The 14,301-nt window shown below is 39.4% G+C and overlaps 1 protein-coding gene across 1 annotated transcript; it reads left to right on the top strand.

The window, feature by feature from the left end:
- Positions 1-1,650: 1,650 nt before the first annotated feature.
- afdnb (afadin, adherens junction formation factor b) lies at positions 1,651-14,288 on the top strand (the record flags this gene model as incomplete). Its single annotated transcript, XM_080871151.1, has 22 exons — positions 1,651-1,843; positions 4,500-4,692; positions 4,918-5,027; positions 5,115-5,239; positions 5,348-5,451; positions 5,548-5,589; positions 5,688-5,899; positions 6,086-6,225; positions 6,627-6,721; positions 6,835-7,106; positions 7,313-7,456; positions 9,148-9,346; positions 9,441-9,532; positions 9,625-9,711; positions 9,810-9,875; positions 9,983-10,056; positions 10,805-10,923; positions 11,017-11,175; positions 11,311-11,402; positions 11,529-11,672; positions 11,777-12,676; positions 14,190-14,288. Exons 1-22 carry the CDS (start codon positions 1,748-1,750, stop codon positions 14,286-14,288), a joined length of 3,564 nt encoding a protein of 1,187 aa, XP_080727277.1. The 5' UTR covers positions 1,651-1,747.
- Between the last annotated feature and the right edge of the window lie 13 nt (positions 14,289-14,301).

Here is a 14,301-nt window from a genome sequence, read left to right as displayed (position 1 = left end):
ATCAGCACCTTTATGTCTCCTTGAGATAAAAGGGGTGTTAAAACTAAAAAAAAAACCCTCAGGTATTTGAGTTACAGACCCAAACACCAAATACGCAATTTTGCCAGCATGTAGCCATTTATAAAACACTTTGGCCCCTACAAGACCCTTATGTTGTACTATCATTTTTGTTCCTTTTATTGATTGTGTTTAATAAACACCTCTTTCATCAATTCAGCTCTATATTGGTTTATCTATACATCCATCCCACTACCACAACTCAGTGAACCTGGTTCTGAAATGCAGATGCAATAGCTTTCTTTTGTTACTTTCACATGCACTGTTTACCCGCCTGTAACCCTGTTCCAATGTGATTGGTCATTAGAGCTACATATAGCTGCATTGAGCTTTGTGAGATAGTGTTATCCTGTTCAAATTAGTCATCAGAAGATTGGTATAATGTAGTAATATAGGGATCGACATGTTCAGCAACAATACCAAGGCTATGGCATTTAAACGTGGTCAGTTGGTACCAAAGTGTGCCAAGAAAACATTCTCCACACCATTACACCATTATATGTTTATATAACCTTATATATAAAACACTGTATAAACTAAGCTTTTAAATGAAATATATATATATATATATATATATATATATATATATATATATATATATATATATATATATATATATATATATATATATATATATATATTAGGGGTGCAACGATACACAAAATTCACGGTTCGGTTCGATACTTTGGTGTCACGGTTCGATGTTTTTTCGATACAAAAAAAATGTTCATGCCTTTTTAATTTGTCATTTATTAAAATTATAAATATATATTTTAACTCAAAAGTACAGTTTTTAAATTTAACCCTAACCCTTGTGCGCATTTTTTATTTTGACAGCTAATGCGCAACTATATATATATATATATATATATATATATATATATATATATATATATATATATATATATATATATATAGTTATTCTCCTGGGCTGGAGCTTCGATGTGTTCATCAAACAGACAATAATGGAAGAAACTTTAATGTAGTTTTTTGTTTTTCTGCTTCTCTGAGAAATCTGCACATTCCATCATCCAGACAACAATACGCTTGATTGTTCATTTAAAAAAGAAAAATCAATACTGTATGTATAATTGAGGATGGTTTTGTTACGCCTTTTGTTCCACCGAAGGTTTACCCAGAAAGCTTTGGAGCAGCCAACAAAAGCTGCCCCACATACATGGGAAGACATGTAACTATAAATTGTGCTGAAAATCAATGGCATGCGTGAGAAATGGGATTCCCTCAAGCATAAACAATGCTGTGAAAAAAGAAAAAAAGAAAAAAAAGAGGTGACTGAGAAAAAATGTTTTCTCAGCAAAACACAATCTTTAAAGACAATTATGTTTGAAAGTGGTGAAAATAATGAAAAGAGAAGATGATAGATTAAATCTGTGCTGCCCGATAAACGTGGGAATTATTTTCTTGTATCAAATGTGTGATTAGGAAACTGTGTCTCTCACATAACAAAGATCCACTGACCTGTTAAATGAGGGCAGAGCGGTGAGGGGGCTTGAAGAGGGGATGAGTATGCGAGTATTAAGTAGGCAACTATGTTTAAGAATTCACTGCAGAGAACAATGTAAGTGGGGAATAGATTCGATGAGAGCTGCAGTCCTACTGAAACAGCCTGTTTTTGTAGGAAGGAGCTTTGCTGTTATTTAGAAAACAACTTTGAGGTTGGTTGTTAAAAATGCCCGAAGAGGACGAACAAGATAAGTTAGGGAAAGTCATCAGACAGTGGAACAATAACAGACTGGACTTGTTTGAAATCAGCCAACCCGACGAGGTGAGGAACACAAAATATCTGTGTTTGTGAAGGTTTCTGTATTTTCTGTCAGTGCCACAGTTTTAGATGTAGTTTCAAAGATAAAAATGTTTTTCTACTTTTAATTATTGGTGCTATTTGATATTATAAGACACAGACATGTTACTTTAAAAGCTCATTTAAAAATGATTAATGAACAATTCAGTTAGCCGATCAATAGAAAGTATTTAGATATTCAGTTTTTCAAATTTATTTATATCAAATTACTGGTTATTATTACAGAAGAATCAGCTGCGTACTTTTGGCCTTTACATTTCTGGTCTGATCAGATGTTTTGCCACTAGCACATTCTTGTTGCTGTTTCACTTTTTATGTTCCAAAACAGGAAAATTATCTGTTGTAAAATAACTGAAATATTCGTGGTTAATAGGGAAAATGTTTATTTATATGTGTGCTATATTATATTCACCCACCAGCCACAGTTTTCAAACCACTGAAATATGAAGTTATTTAGTTAGTATGTAGTTATTCTTTTTACTGAGGTGGCCAGGCTGAGACTTTTCCTTGCACTGGAGGGTTACAGAAATTTTAATTGGAAGTGCTCTTAACTGATTTTTTAGTTTTATCTGTTGAAGCTCTGAAGATAAATACAAATGTAATGAATAGTAGAGGTTCTGCAAAAAAAGGTTCTCACTGATAAATTACTGGTTGAGCCAGTGAACTTGTGTGCAACATCCCACTGAGCTTCACTATGTCTGAGCGGTGACCAGACTTTAGCAGCCAGTGGCTCTGTGAGGATGGACTTTGATAAGACAATCTGTGAAGGCAAGAGAATTGCATCTCCAAAACAACGGGTCTTGTTGGTAGTGCTTAGTGCCTACCAACTGGGTAAAGGAATAAGAGCTGGGTGAACAGATCCAAAGCTCTGCAAAAGTAGGCTGATGTTGTTTAATCCTGCAAAAGAGCTACTGTAGCCAAAATTGCAGAACACACAGAAAGTCTGTGTTTGAAAATAGCCCCAACATTTAAATACAGAAGCTTCCGAGGGCCTGTTTAGCTCACTGGGTTGAGTCTCTGCTTTTAATCATATTGCATAAAGTTACTGTAGAAGCCTGGGTCTGACTCTGCCCTGGGGCCATTTATTGCGTGTCTTCTCCTTGCTCTTGCTCCCAAATTTCCTGTCTTCTCTCCACTGTCCTATCAATTAAAGGCTAAACCCCAAAAGTATATAAAAATACAGAAGCCTCTATTCACTTTCATTATCACTTAGTTCGAGGTCACAGAGGGGCATGGCTGGAGCATATCCCAGCTGTCACTGGGCAGGTGCAGGTGGGGTACACCCTAGAAAGGGTGTACCCCAGGGAAACTGGAGTATCCAGCCTACACAGGCACAAAAATAACATGCAAACTCCACAAAGAAAGGCCTCAGGCTGTTAGTAACAGTAATTTCATAATTTCAGTAAAATGATAATTTTCTTTTCCCCCCCAAATAAATGTCACATATTTGTTTGTTATGAGGTTAGAAAACAACAGAAGACACCACTTAGGGAAATTATAATGTCTATTTTTATCTGATTAAGTTTAACTGGTGATGGAAATTACAGTTGGCTGGAGTCACAGGATACGTGGGTCTTCTTCCATCTTAACAACATGTATTTATATACACAATTGCTTGAAATGATGATCTTGGAATCTGCAGTTGTTTTAAAAAAGGCTCTAACAGACCTTCACAGGGTGTGTATATCTACTTTTCCATCGTTCTGAGTATTGGTCAATCCACTGAGTGCTGTCAAACAAATGCTTTTCGAAGAAAAACTACCAGTCGTACTTGATCATGATTACTAATGAGAAGTTAACAGGCCTTGGCCTTGCCAACTTAAAAGACATTGTGGAAACTCCAGCATCACTTATTAAAATATTTTTTGTGAGTGTATAAAGAAAATCCAAAATAAATGAAAACTTTGCACCCAATTCTTGTTTTTTAAGGTCATTAAAGATGTATACTGTATAATTATTCCGCCCTGAAAAAACAACAGCTCAGTAAAATCATTAAAAGCCTAAAATTACCATAAAACTAATTGTACATAAACTTCAGAGCACAACTGTATAGAGGACAGCAGAAACTGTAAATCTTGCTCTGCTCATTTAACTTACATTTAGCGTAAGCTGTACTGCCTGTTTCTCTCTGCGGGGCTATAACCAGCTGATCACAATTCAAATGTTCTCTTAACTCCAAGCTCCAAGTCTTAGAAAACAGACTTTTTCTCAGTTGGAATCCTGTTTTTAGCTTCAGATTTAAGGGGTCGTTTGTTTTGTTTTAGACATGAGGAGCAGCAGGAACGGTTCTCAGGGACATTCTGAAAGCTTTTTAAATTCCTAAATAGAAAACAGCTCTTTATAAAGACTAAATTGGTCCATTCCTTTTCAAAGTCTATTCACCTTCACAGTTAAGGAAGGACACAGAAGGATAGAAAAGCGTGTTTTTTTTTTAATGCAATAAAAAAGGTAAATTTAATGAACAGAAAACACAGGACACAGTTCAAAGCTGTCATGTATGACTGGTTACCCTGCATATACTCAAGCTGCTGGTTCAAACTTCGTCTTAGTTCTTTCACGACTGCAGTAATATGAAAGGCAAACACGCAAAACACTCTAAAAACGTCACGTTTCTTGGCAGAATCTGGAATTTCATGGCGTGATGCGCTTCTACTTCGAGGACCCTGCTGAAGGCAACGTGGCCACGAAGTGTCTGCGCGTCTGCAGCAACTCAGTGACTCGTGAGATCATTGACATGCTGTCAGAGAAATTCAGGCCCGACATGAAAATGCTGACTACTAGTTATGCCCTGTATGAAATCCACAACAACAGGGGTAAGCAATTAACTCAAGAGAAAACAGGTGACGACACTGCATGTTTCTGGCTGCTTATTTGCTTTTATAGTGGCATGTGTGGGTAATACTGAAATGTCAGTTTTATCATTATGTTAATATTTTTAAAACAAGATATAAAGGAGTAATCAAGCACAGCCACGTGCTCTAGTCGCTTATATGATTCAGTAACTAAGCTCTTCCTGCTTTCTATGTTTTGTATGGAAGAAGAACGCAAGCTGGATCTGAATGAGAGACCTTTAGTTGTGCAATTAAACTGGAACTCAGCCAACAGAGAAGGACGCTTTGTGCTCAAGAAAGACAAGGACAGTGTGGAGGTAACTCTAACACCCATCGAACCTGAATTATAACTGTAACGTACTGTCTGACACCCGCGCCATCGTTTTATGTGTTTAACAATAAAGGAAAAGTTCGAGGAGAAAGAGAAAGGAGGCTTCATACAAAACTTTAAGAGGACGCTGTCAAGAAAAGGAAAGAAGAAAGAGAGGAACAGCAACACAGATGACAAAGCTTCAGAGGATGAGAATGGGTAAAACGTTTCATTGTTCGCAGTTTTTACTTCTTATTTGCCAGACTACCAGTGTCACACCTACCGAACCATCAGAATAACATCCTCTCCTTTTAAATTATTATCCAGGCCAGCTGAAAGTTCACTCAACAATGACAGCATTTGCTTGTCTAACATTGATGCACAGAAATTTTGCACAGAAAAGAAAAGACCACAGAGGCAGGCTGCTGCAGGTGAGTAACCTTAACACTACAGAGTGGATCATAAATGTCTTGGACACTGTCTGGCATATTTAAATTCTAAATCCAAATCTAATTGTGAACTTTCAGATCAAGCTGGATTACCAATTGGCGTTCAGTTCTCTGATAACTGTGAGTATGAAATAAGCATTTTATAGTTTGATACAAGGCATTTGCAGACTCTCTCATAATGTCCTCCTGCCCCCTGCTGGTGTCTTTTACACATTTAGTTGCAGAGCCCTTCCTGTGTGCAGTTATAAATTACACCAATAGCTCCACCGTTCACTTCAAGCTCTCGCCTGCATACGTCCTCTACGCCGCGTGCCGGTTTGCTCTACAACGCCGGTACGGTCAAGACTCTCGAACCTCAGAGCACGCAGACAGTGTAACCTCGATCAGTAACAAAATGGTGTCGATGACAGGGAAGGTCATCCAGGCAAGTGTATGACAGATTCTGTGACATTTGCAAATATTAACTTCAAGGAAATGTCACTTTATTGTTTAATTTAAATTATGTCTACAGTCAAGGTGGACTTTCAGACGCTGACACTTCAGAATTATGTTTGCAGGTGTTCTTTAAGTTTGCACGATGCTCATATGTGGGCTACATTTACCTTTCCAGAGGCAGCAGACCATTGGAGGGGCTCTCGCCTTCTGGATGGCCAACTCCTCTGAGCTGCTAAACTTCCTCAAGCATGACCAAGACCTCAGCCCACTGACACAGCAGAGCCAGCTGGACCTGTCCCACCTGGTGCACAAAGCCTACAGGTAGACACGACACAATCAGGCCATAGCCTTCTGTTTGACTTGAACATGTCATCTTCTTAATTTTTTCACTTTGTTTAATATGATCTAAAGATGTGTTTTTATATGTGGTGAAACAAGTAAAAACAAGAACTTTAGAGAGGACTTACTGTGTTTTTCATTATATCTGCTGTTACACAAGTATAAGGACACGTTTCTGAAAGTTTTTTCTTCTCCTGGCTCTGTATGATGTCAGTGAGAGGGAATATAGCCCCTGCCCACCTGCTGTTTAAAACTTTAAAATCTTGTTTGCATGTTTATGCGCAACTACATTATATTTTTGTATCTTATGTATGTTACTCTGATTTGATCTAATCTTATGCATAGTGTCACCCAAAGTCTAATTGTTATACTTTTTACTCCAGTTGTCTGCTACAGTGTCTGCAGAATGAGCTGAGGAAACATTTGCCAACCTTTCTGATTGATCCTGAGCAATATGGTTCCCTGCCAGCTGGTATAGGTGCAGGTTTGGTTATTAAATTAGCATATATTTAATTCACTTATTTTACTAAGTGAACTGTTTTTGGATCCTTGACTTTACTAAACGGTCTATTTTCTGTCTTCCTGTTGCAGAAATGGTGCTTAACACTTTGATGAACACCATGTCTCTGTTGCGCCGTTGTCAGGTCAACCCTGCCCTAACCATCCAGCTCTTCTCTCAGCTCTTTCACTACATCAGCGTCTGGCTTTTCAATCAGCTCATGAGCCCTGAAGCCAGCACCCCAGGCCTGCACTCCCACTACTGGGGAGCTGCTCTCCGTCAGAGGCTCACAACCATCGAAGCCTGGGCAGAGAGACAGGGCCTGGAGCTGGCAGCTGACTGCCACCTGGGCCACATCATCCAGGTATGCAACTCTCTGTTTTAATACTGTTAAAACAGTAGCACTTTTTACCAAAACTAAAAATTTCTACCTCAAAAATGATTTAAACCTGAACCAGGTTTTATTTTTTCTAATACGAAGAGCTTTCGACAGATGTATTATTGGCTTTAATTTACGGCGCGTTTCATTTGGTTAAAGCCGTTAAAATAGCATTGCCTGGCTGTTTCTAGGCAACCACCCTCCTGACCATGAACAAGTACTCAATGCAGGATGCGAAGGACATCCAGACAACCTGTTTCAAGCTGAACTCACTGCAGCTGCACATGCTGCTGGCTGGCTACCTCTATGCAACCAATGAGCCACACATCCCCCCTGTGAGTACCTTCAGTCTGCTCTTCCACTTCCACTCATGCTTGTAAATCCTTGAAAGAAAAGGTCCAACTCTAAAGATCAGTTAGTCAAATTATGTGAAACACATTTTCACGTGACAGAGAAAACAGTACGCTGGCATAAACGTAGGGTTAGTGTGCCTTGCTGAATTAAAAGCTTCACCACAGAAAAGGAGTGCCGCTGTATAGATCTGTGTGAATAATTAATGGTGAATAATATGATAATGAATAATATATAAGAAATAGTAAATTGAGCTGTCATATTACTTTATTCGGGAGTTTGAGAACAAATGTTTACGCCGACTATCCATCATGTCCCATCATGCTCGATCAGGTAACAGCTCAGAGAGATACCAATTAATGCTTATTAATGCTAAGTAACATACAACAAAGGCAGAGGACAGGGCTATAGCTTTTGTTGTACGCCTAAATCAAAAAGTCAAAAGCCACCAACAGTGCAAACACAGCAAAGTCCAGTTTAATGTCTTGAATTGGCTGAAGTAACCCCTTGCAGTCTCAGGAAGCACCCACCACACCCCTAATAATCCACAACTTAAAGCTTTAGTAAAATCTGTGAGTTGAAAATGTGTGGCGGCTGTAGCTCAGGAGGTAGAGAAGGTCATCTGCCAATGGGAAGGTTGATAGTTTGCATCCTAAATTATCCTTGGGGAAGTACTGAACCTCAAGTTGTCTTAACTGGAATGTAAATATTAGAAAGAAAACAATTAAATAAAAAAGAAGTGCTTTTGAATGAGGCAAAGATTTACAACATAAACTGGGGAATTAGCTGAAAACTCTTCTAACAGAATATATTCAAACTTTTTAATGCTTCTGAAATCTATGAAAATGGACTCGCTTTTGGAAGCCAGCCTCAAGTGGACATTTGAGGAACTGCAGGGTTTTTTTTTTGTCCTTCCACAGTGGTGTCGTTGTTCCATTTGTATAAACTAAGTCATCGAAAAGTCCAACAGTTATATCAACACCTCTAAAACGTTCACTCTAAAAACCGCCCCATGGTAACGTTAACTAGGGTATGATTTACTGCATCTAATATTAGATTGTGTTAGTGGTTCCTTAGGAAAGACTGAACACCTCATGTGTGAGGTATTTTGAGCATGTTTGACTGGGAGGAGACTGAGCAGCAGATTCGCGATGTGCGAGAGAGGTTTTGCCTCTTGGTTGGCTTGAGAATGTCTGGGTGTAGGCAGTACATGAGAAGAAGAACTGAGCATCGTGAGGCGGACATGCAGCAGAACAGAGGAATAGTTTTAGCTAAGACTTACAAGATTATTAGAAATAATTTTTTTTTTACAGTGCATATAAAACAAAGCATTACATCTGTCCAAAAACTAATTTTAACTAAGCAATACTGAATATACAGTATTTTAACTATATTAACTGTAACTGATAAATCTTTAACTTATATTATTGCTGCTGTTCTTTATAACTAGCACCAATACCTGCTCCATTACTATAGTTGCCTGAAGGTAACAGCACTCATTTGCAACTGAGGTCTGAGATCAGGGTCCTTTTCCAGATTTTGAGTCCCAGCCGATTGGATATCCGTTTCCTGAAGCCTTGCCACATAATGACTAATAGCAATCTACTCTATACAGCACATCGACCTTTTCCTGAAATATTTCAGCTGCGTGATCCGCTGCCTGTCCTCACTGCAGGATTTGATCAATGCTGTAGTGACAGCTGCCGAGGCCTCAGCAGATAACCTGATTCGGAGCGAAGGACAGGACATCCAGCTGCAGGAGAGCCTCGACCTCCACCTGCCCTTCCTGCTGCCGGAGGGAGGATACTCCTGTGAGACTGTGAGAGGAATCCCTCAGGGGTTTAGAGAGTTTTTGGAGCCAATGTGCCAAAAAGGTATGGATTTTTAAAAATTCAGATTACGGTAAGCGACTGTACTTAAACCTAAAATGGGATCTTTGCTTCACCATATTACATCCTTCTCTTACAGGTCTCTGCTCTTTAACACCCCAGCCAAACTCCAAAGGGGACTGGACCATTTATTTCAGCGAATCTGACCCTTCTGTAGAGAGTACATATTTGGTAAACGAAAACAAAAAAGAAACACATGGCCCAAGATGTGTTGAAATATGATTTTACTTTGACTTAAGGGTGCATAATTTCTTCTTTGACAGGCAGCACATAGGCAGCCAGAGATTATGACGATCACACTGAACAAACCTTTGAACAGTGGGATGGGGGTCAGCATTGTAGCTGCCAAGGTGACCGTTCGTTTATTCCTGACTATTTCTTAGTTTTTAGCATTTTAGTATTCACTACTACAGATGTCAAAAACAGCCTGCCTCTTATTTTGCTGCAGGGAGCTGGGCAGTGTACCCTCGGGATCTATATTAAATCCATCGTCAAGGGAGGACCGGCTGAAATGGTGAGAATAAACACAGTTTAGGTCCATCTTTGAAAAAGAGGAGCAGAATTTTCAATGAACTGCGGAAGTACGCACTTAATCAAACTGTGTCTCTTTACTCTGTCTAGAATGGCCAGTTAACTGCTGGAGATCAGCTGCTCAGTGTGGATGGTCAAAGCCTGGTTGGTCTCAGCCAAGAAAGGTAGCTACTGCACACCAGCCAGGGAAATGTTTAGCTATTCTTATTTTTTCTTTTTGAAAGCAGGACGGTGGTTAGTCTAAGCTGAAAACTGCAGGAGAGATCATAAGTGAATAAGAATAACCCTGACTTATTCTCTTTTACAATTAGTGAAACTTGTACAGACACTGATATTCCCATCATATAATGTCATATTGAAATAACGGTTTGGCCTCCAGTGATTAATATATTGCTTTAAAATCTCGAGATAAAGAAAACTAAAGCTTTTTCCCCAATTTGAGTGATCCTGACTTCTGACCTTGAAGCATTACATTCCAAAATTGTGTATTTTCTCATGTTTTCCCATATTAATAGAGCAGAATAGACTGAAATCTTTGGCCTCTGCAGTCTGTAAAAACTCATGCTTCATGCAGTGTGTGATTTTCCAAAACTTTTTATTGCGTCACTGTGACAGTGTAGGGCGTAGTCTTGAAAACATAAATAATAAAGTGTGTTGCTCTTTCTGTTCCCTTTAATATGATACATTATACTGAATTTCATGAACTATTTGTCTTCTTTTCCCCCCCAAAACTGCAATGTAAATATTAGACGCACAACACAGGTTAGCTGGTTGAGAGTAGCATGTTTTTAACTTTACAAATGCCAAAATTTAAGAATGTTTTAGCCAAGTTTAAGTATTTAGTAATTCCGAAACAATCTCTAAACTGTGACATTAATGAAAAGTAACCTTATTAATCTTACACTGGTTTAGGGCAGCAGCGATCATGATGCAAACTGGCCCCATTGTGACCTTACAGGTTGCAAAATTTGCAGCGAGTTACCACGGCCTAGAAGCCCTGCTGAGAGAATCCACCCCAGAGAAGACTACAGGCAAGCACCAGTACACTCAAATCAAACCTCAGCTTTTTTTCCATTACTTTCTACCTTCTTTTACCTGACAAAGACCTTTTCTTGCCTCATAAGGGGAGAGAGACCACGCTAAGCCAAACAATAAAGCCTGCATAAAGTACAGCACAGAGGACCACAGTCCCTCAGAGCAGCTCCATGGAGGCAATCGAAGGAAGAAACAGCAGATAATGCAGAGGAACAGACAATTTTATCGCTCCAACCCCAACATGGCCGGTGGGCGCTCTTCTCCTGTTGTCACTTTTTGTTGCTGAGCGCTAACCGCACATATTTCTTACTGTTAAATATGCATAACATTGGAGAGCGAGTCATAATAACAGCTGCAGTACTTTTATTTTCTTCTTATTACAGCAGACTTTTGCCTGGAGGATGGCGATAAACTTGTTGACCCTTTCACAGGAAACAGCACCGCTTCTGTGTCCACTAAAAATCTTTGCTCTGATGTGAGATTATTATTAATATTATCGTTGTTGACCAATGTTTTTAACACATTTTCAGTGACTTGTCAGGCCATATACATTTAAATATTTAAGGATTCAGCGTAACACTTTTTCCTTTCTTGTGGTCAGAAATTCCACTGGGAATACTTGACACTACCGAACCCTAGATCCCAGGACAGGAATGTATCTGAACCTAGCAAACCACAGCAAACTTTCCAAGTGTCTTTGAAACCTTTAGCTGGACAGAGCTCCAATAGATCTCTAAACGTCATGGTAAGTTTTGGTGTACCAAGACATTAAAAGAAATACATAAGCAAAGTCATAATAGTACAGCTAGAAAGAATTACATTAAAATCTCTTTATTTATCCCCCTCTAGCGCCAAGCCCTCTCTCAGGAGAACTTGTGTACAGACAGTGGACGCCCCCTGCTGGACAAAAGTCAGAGCAAGTGGACACAGAAGGATCAGGGTGCAAAGCAAACTGAGAACTACTGCACGTCTTTCCCTATCCGCTCTTGTCTTTCTACTCATGACATCCTCTCTGATAACAGCTCCCCCACAAATCAGCAGCAGGTCAGCCGTGTAAGCTGTGCCGGTGTCTGGAGAACCCCTTTTTCACAACACTCAACATCCACACCTTCAATCCAGCCGATACGCATCGACATCCCCCTAACAAGAGCAGCAAGCCACCAGTCAAATCCTCCACTCACTACTTTCCAGCAGAGTTCTTCGTCGCTGGCAGTGAAGATGAGCCGAACTCTTCAAATCAATGGACACAAGCAGAATCCTCAAAGCCAAGCTAGTAGTACTTCTGCATGTCCAGTATCTCCAACTAAGAAGCTACTTCAGCCCTCACTTTCATCACAAAAACTCAACACGCACAGAGATCAAGTAGCAAAACCTCAAGTGAGTATCACTCCAACAAAGCATGTTTCCTTCCAAGAACCTCCCTGTTCACAGAAAAAGAGCACAGGTCCAATGAAACAGAAAGACCCTCTGGATATGTCTGATCCTTGGAAGAGGGAAGCCCAGGAGAAGCTGGAGAAGCAGCAGAGGCTTGAAGCGGTGGAGTTCCTGCAGCAGGAGATGCAAGAGCTTCAGGCTAAAGCTAAGCGCACGGCGGAGGAGAACGACCGACTCCGAAAGCTCAACCTGGAGTGGCAGTTTCAGAAGAGGCTGCAGGAAATTCAGCAGAGAGGAGATGATGAGGATGAAGATAACGATTTGGACATGATGGTGATGATACAGCAGCTAGAGAACAGCATGTCACAGGCCAAGGTTAAAGAGAAAACACACTGAAAACTTTACTTTCTGAGCCTGTTTTTTGTGTATGCTGTTCAGACACTGTTAATACACAACACTGTTGGAACCTCTTCCAATTCCTATTTAGGTCACACAGCTCGTCTAATTTAAAGCTGAACACAGAGACGCCCAAAAGTTTTTGTGGTATTAAGTAAAGTGTATTAAAGGGAGCCTAGTATGGTAATTTATTCTAGGACTTTAGTAGAGAGTGTTAAGAAAAAAAGTCAGCTTTAAATTATTTGTTTATATACACTCTTCATGTACCTAAATATCATAGCAAAATGGGGCTTTTAATGATTTCTTTGATTGGTTCTTTTTCCAGGGTGGAATGATTCAAAATACAAGAATTCGATGGACTTTATTTTGAGTTTCTCTAAACCACACGGTTTATATACCGAAGTTTAAATACAGCCTCGAGTATACATAGACTCTTAAGTTTTGTTGATGGTTCCAAGGCCTATTAACTTCTCATTCGTCATCATGGTTGACTATAACTAGAATTTTCTCTTTGTCAGCATAAAAGGGATTTGATTGACGGCACTCGTTGGATTGATCAACGCGAAAGTCTAAAGAACTCAGTGAAGATTTAAGGAGAACTGTAGCTTTACACATGTTGGCAGGTCTTTTGGAGCCATTTCTAAGCAACTATAGAGACCGAGATCATCAGTTCAAACAAATGTTAATGAGTAAAAGAAAGATGTGTCACCACTTTGGTCTGGAAGAAGACCCAAATTGTCATATTTGGATGAAAGGAAACTGGTTAAGAAACCACCAAGGCTCAACCCTGCCATGAACTGGAAACTGCTGGAACACCAGCGTCACTGTCCACAGTGAAGCCAATTTTACATCCCCATGGATGTAAATTTCACCTCAAATCAACAGCTAGATGTTTGAAGTTTGAACAAAACTGGGTGCTCCAACAGGACAATGATCCCATATACACATAAAAATGGTTTTGGAAAGGATAACTCAGGCTAACATTAAGCTTCTGCAATGGCCTTCCCATTCCTTGACCTCAACCCCATTGAAAATCTGTGGATTAGGCGTAAAAGCCAGGTTTATGCCAGGAAGCCAGCCAGTTTCAATGAACTCTACCTATTCTGCCAAGAAGAGAGGTCAGATATGCAGCCAGATTCATGCCAGAAACGTATTGACTGAATGTGTATGGTCAAGGTGCAACTTGCTACTGGAAATTTCAATTCAAATTCAATCTTATGCACCCAATTCTTGATGTTTTAAGTCAATAAAGACGTTTGCTGTACAATCATTCTACCCTTGGAAAAAGAACATTCCAAAGAAAAGGAAATTATTAAAGAAAACATTAAAAGGTCAAAATTACCAAGAAGTTCATGTCCATAATGAATCTAACCATAACTAACATATCTAACCATAGCTGTACATGCATACTTCTGTAATGACAAATTTATTTGTGGATACAACTAAAAAACACCCAATAATTTGCATTATTGTCTTTTATTTCCTGGTTCAGAACAACACAAGAAGCTCTAGTGGGAAGGACAAAACGGAAAAGCAGACGGGAACTCACCTCTCCAAAAAGGAAGATGAAGAAAAGAGAGGTGATCCTTAATTCACACATTAAA

The sequence above is a fragment of the Rhamphochromis sp. 'chilingali' genome (genome assembly GCF_963969265.1).
Source record: "Rhamphochromis sp. 'chilingali' genome assembly, chromosome: 21".
Lineage (NCBI taxonomy): Eukaryota > Metazoa > Chordata > Actinopteri > Cichliformes > Cichlidae > Rhamphochromis > Rhamphochromis sp. 'chilingali'.
This window is presented reverse-complemented; position numbering and strand designations above follow the sequence as displayed.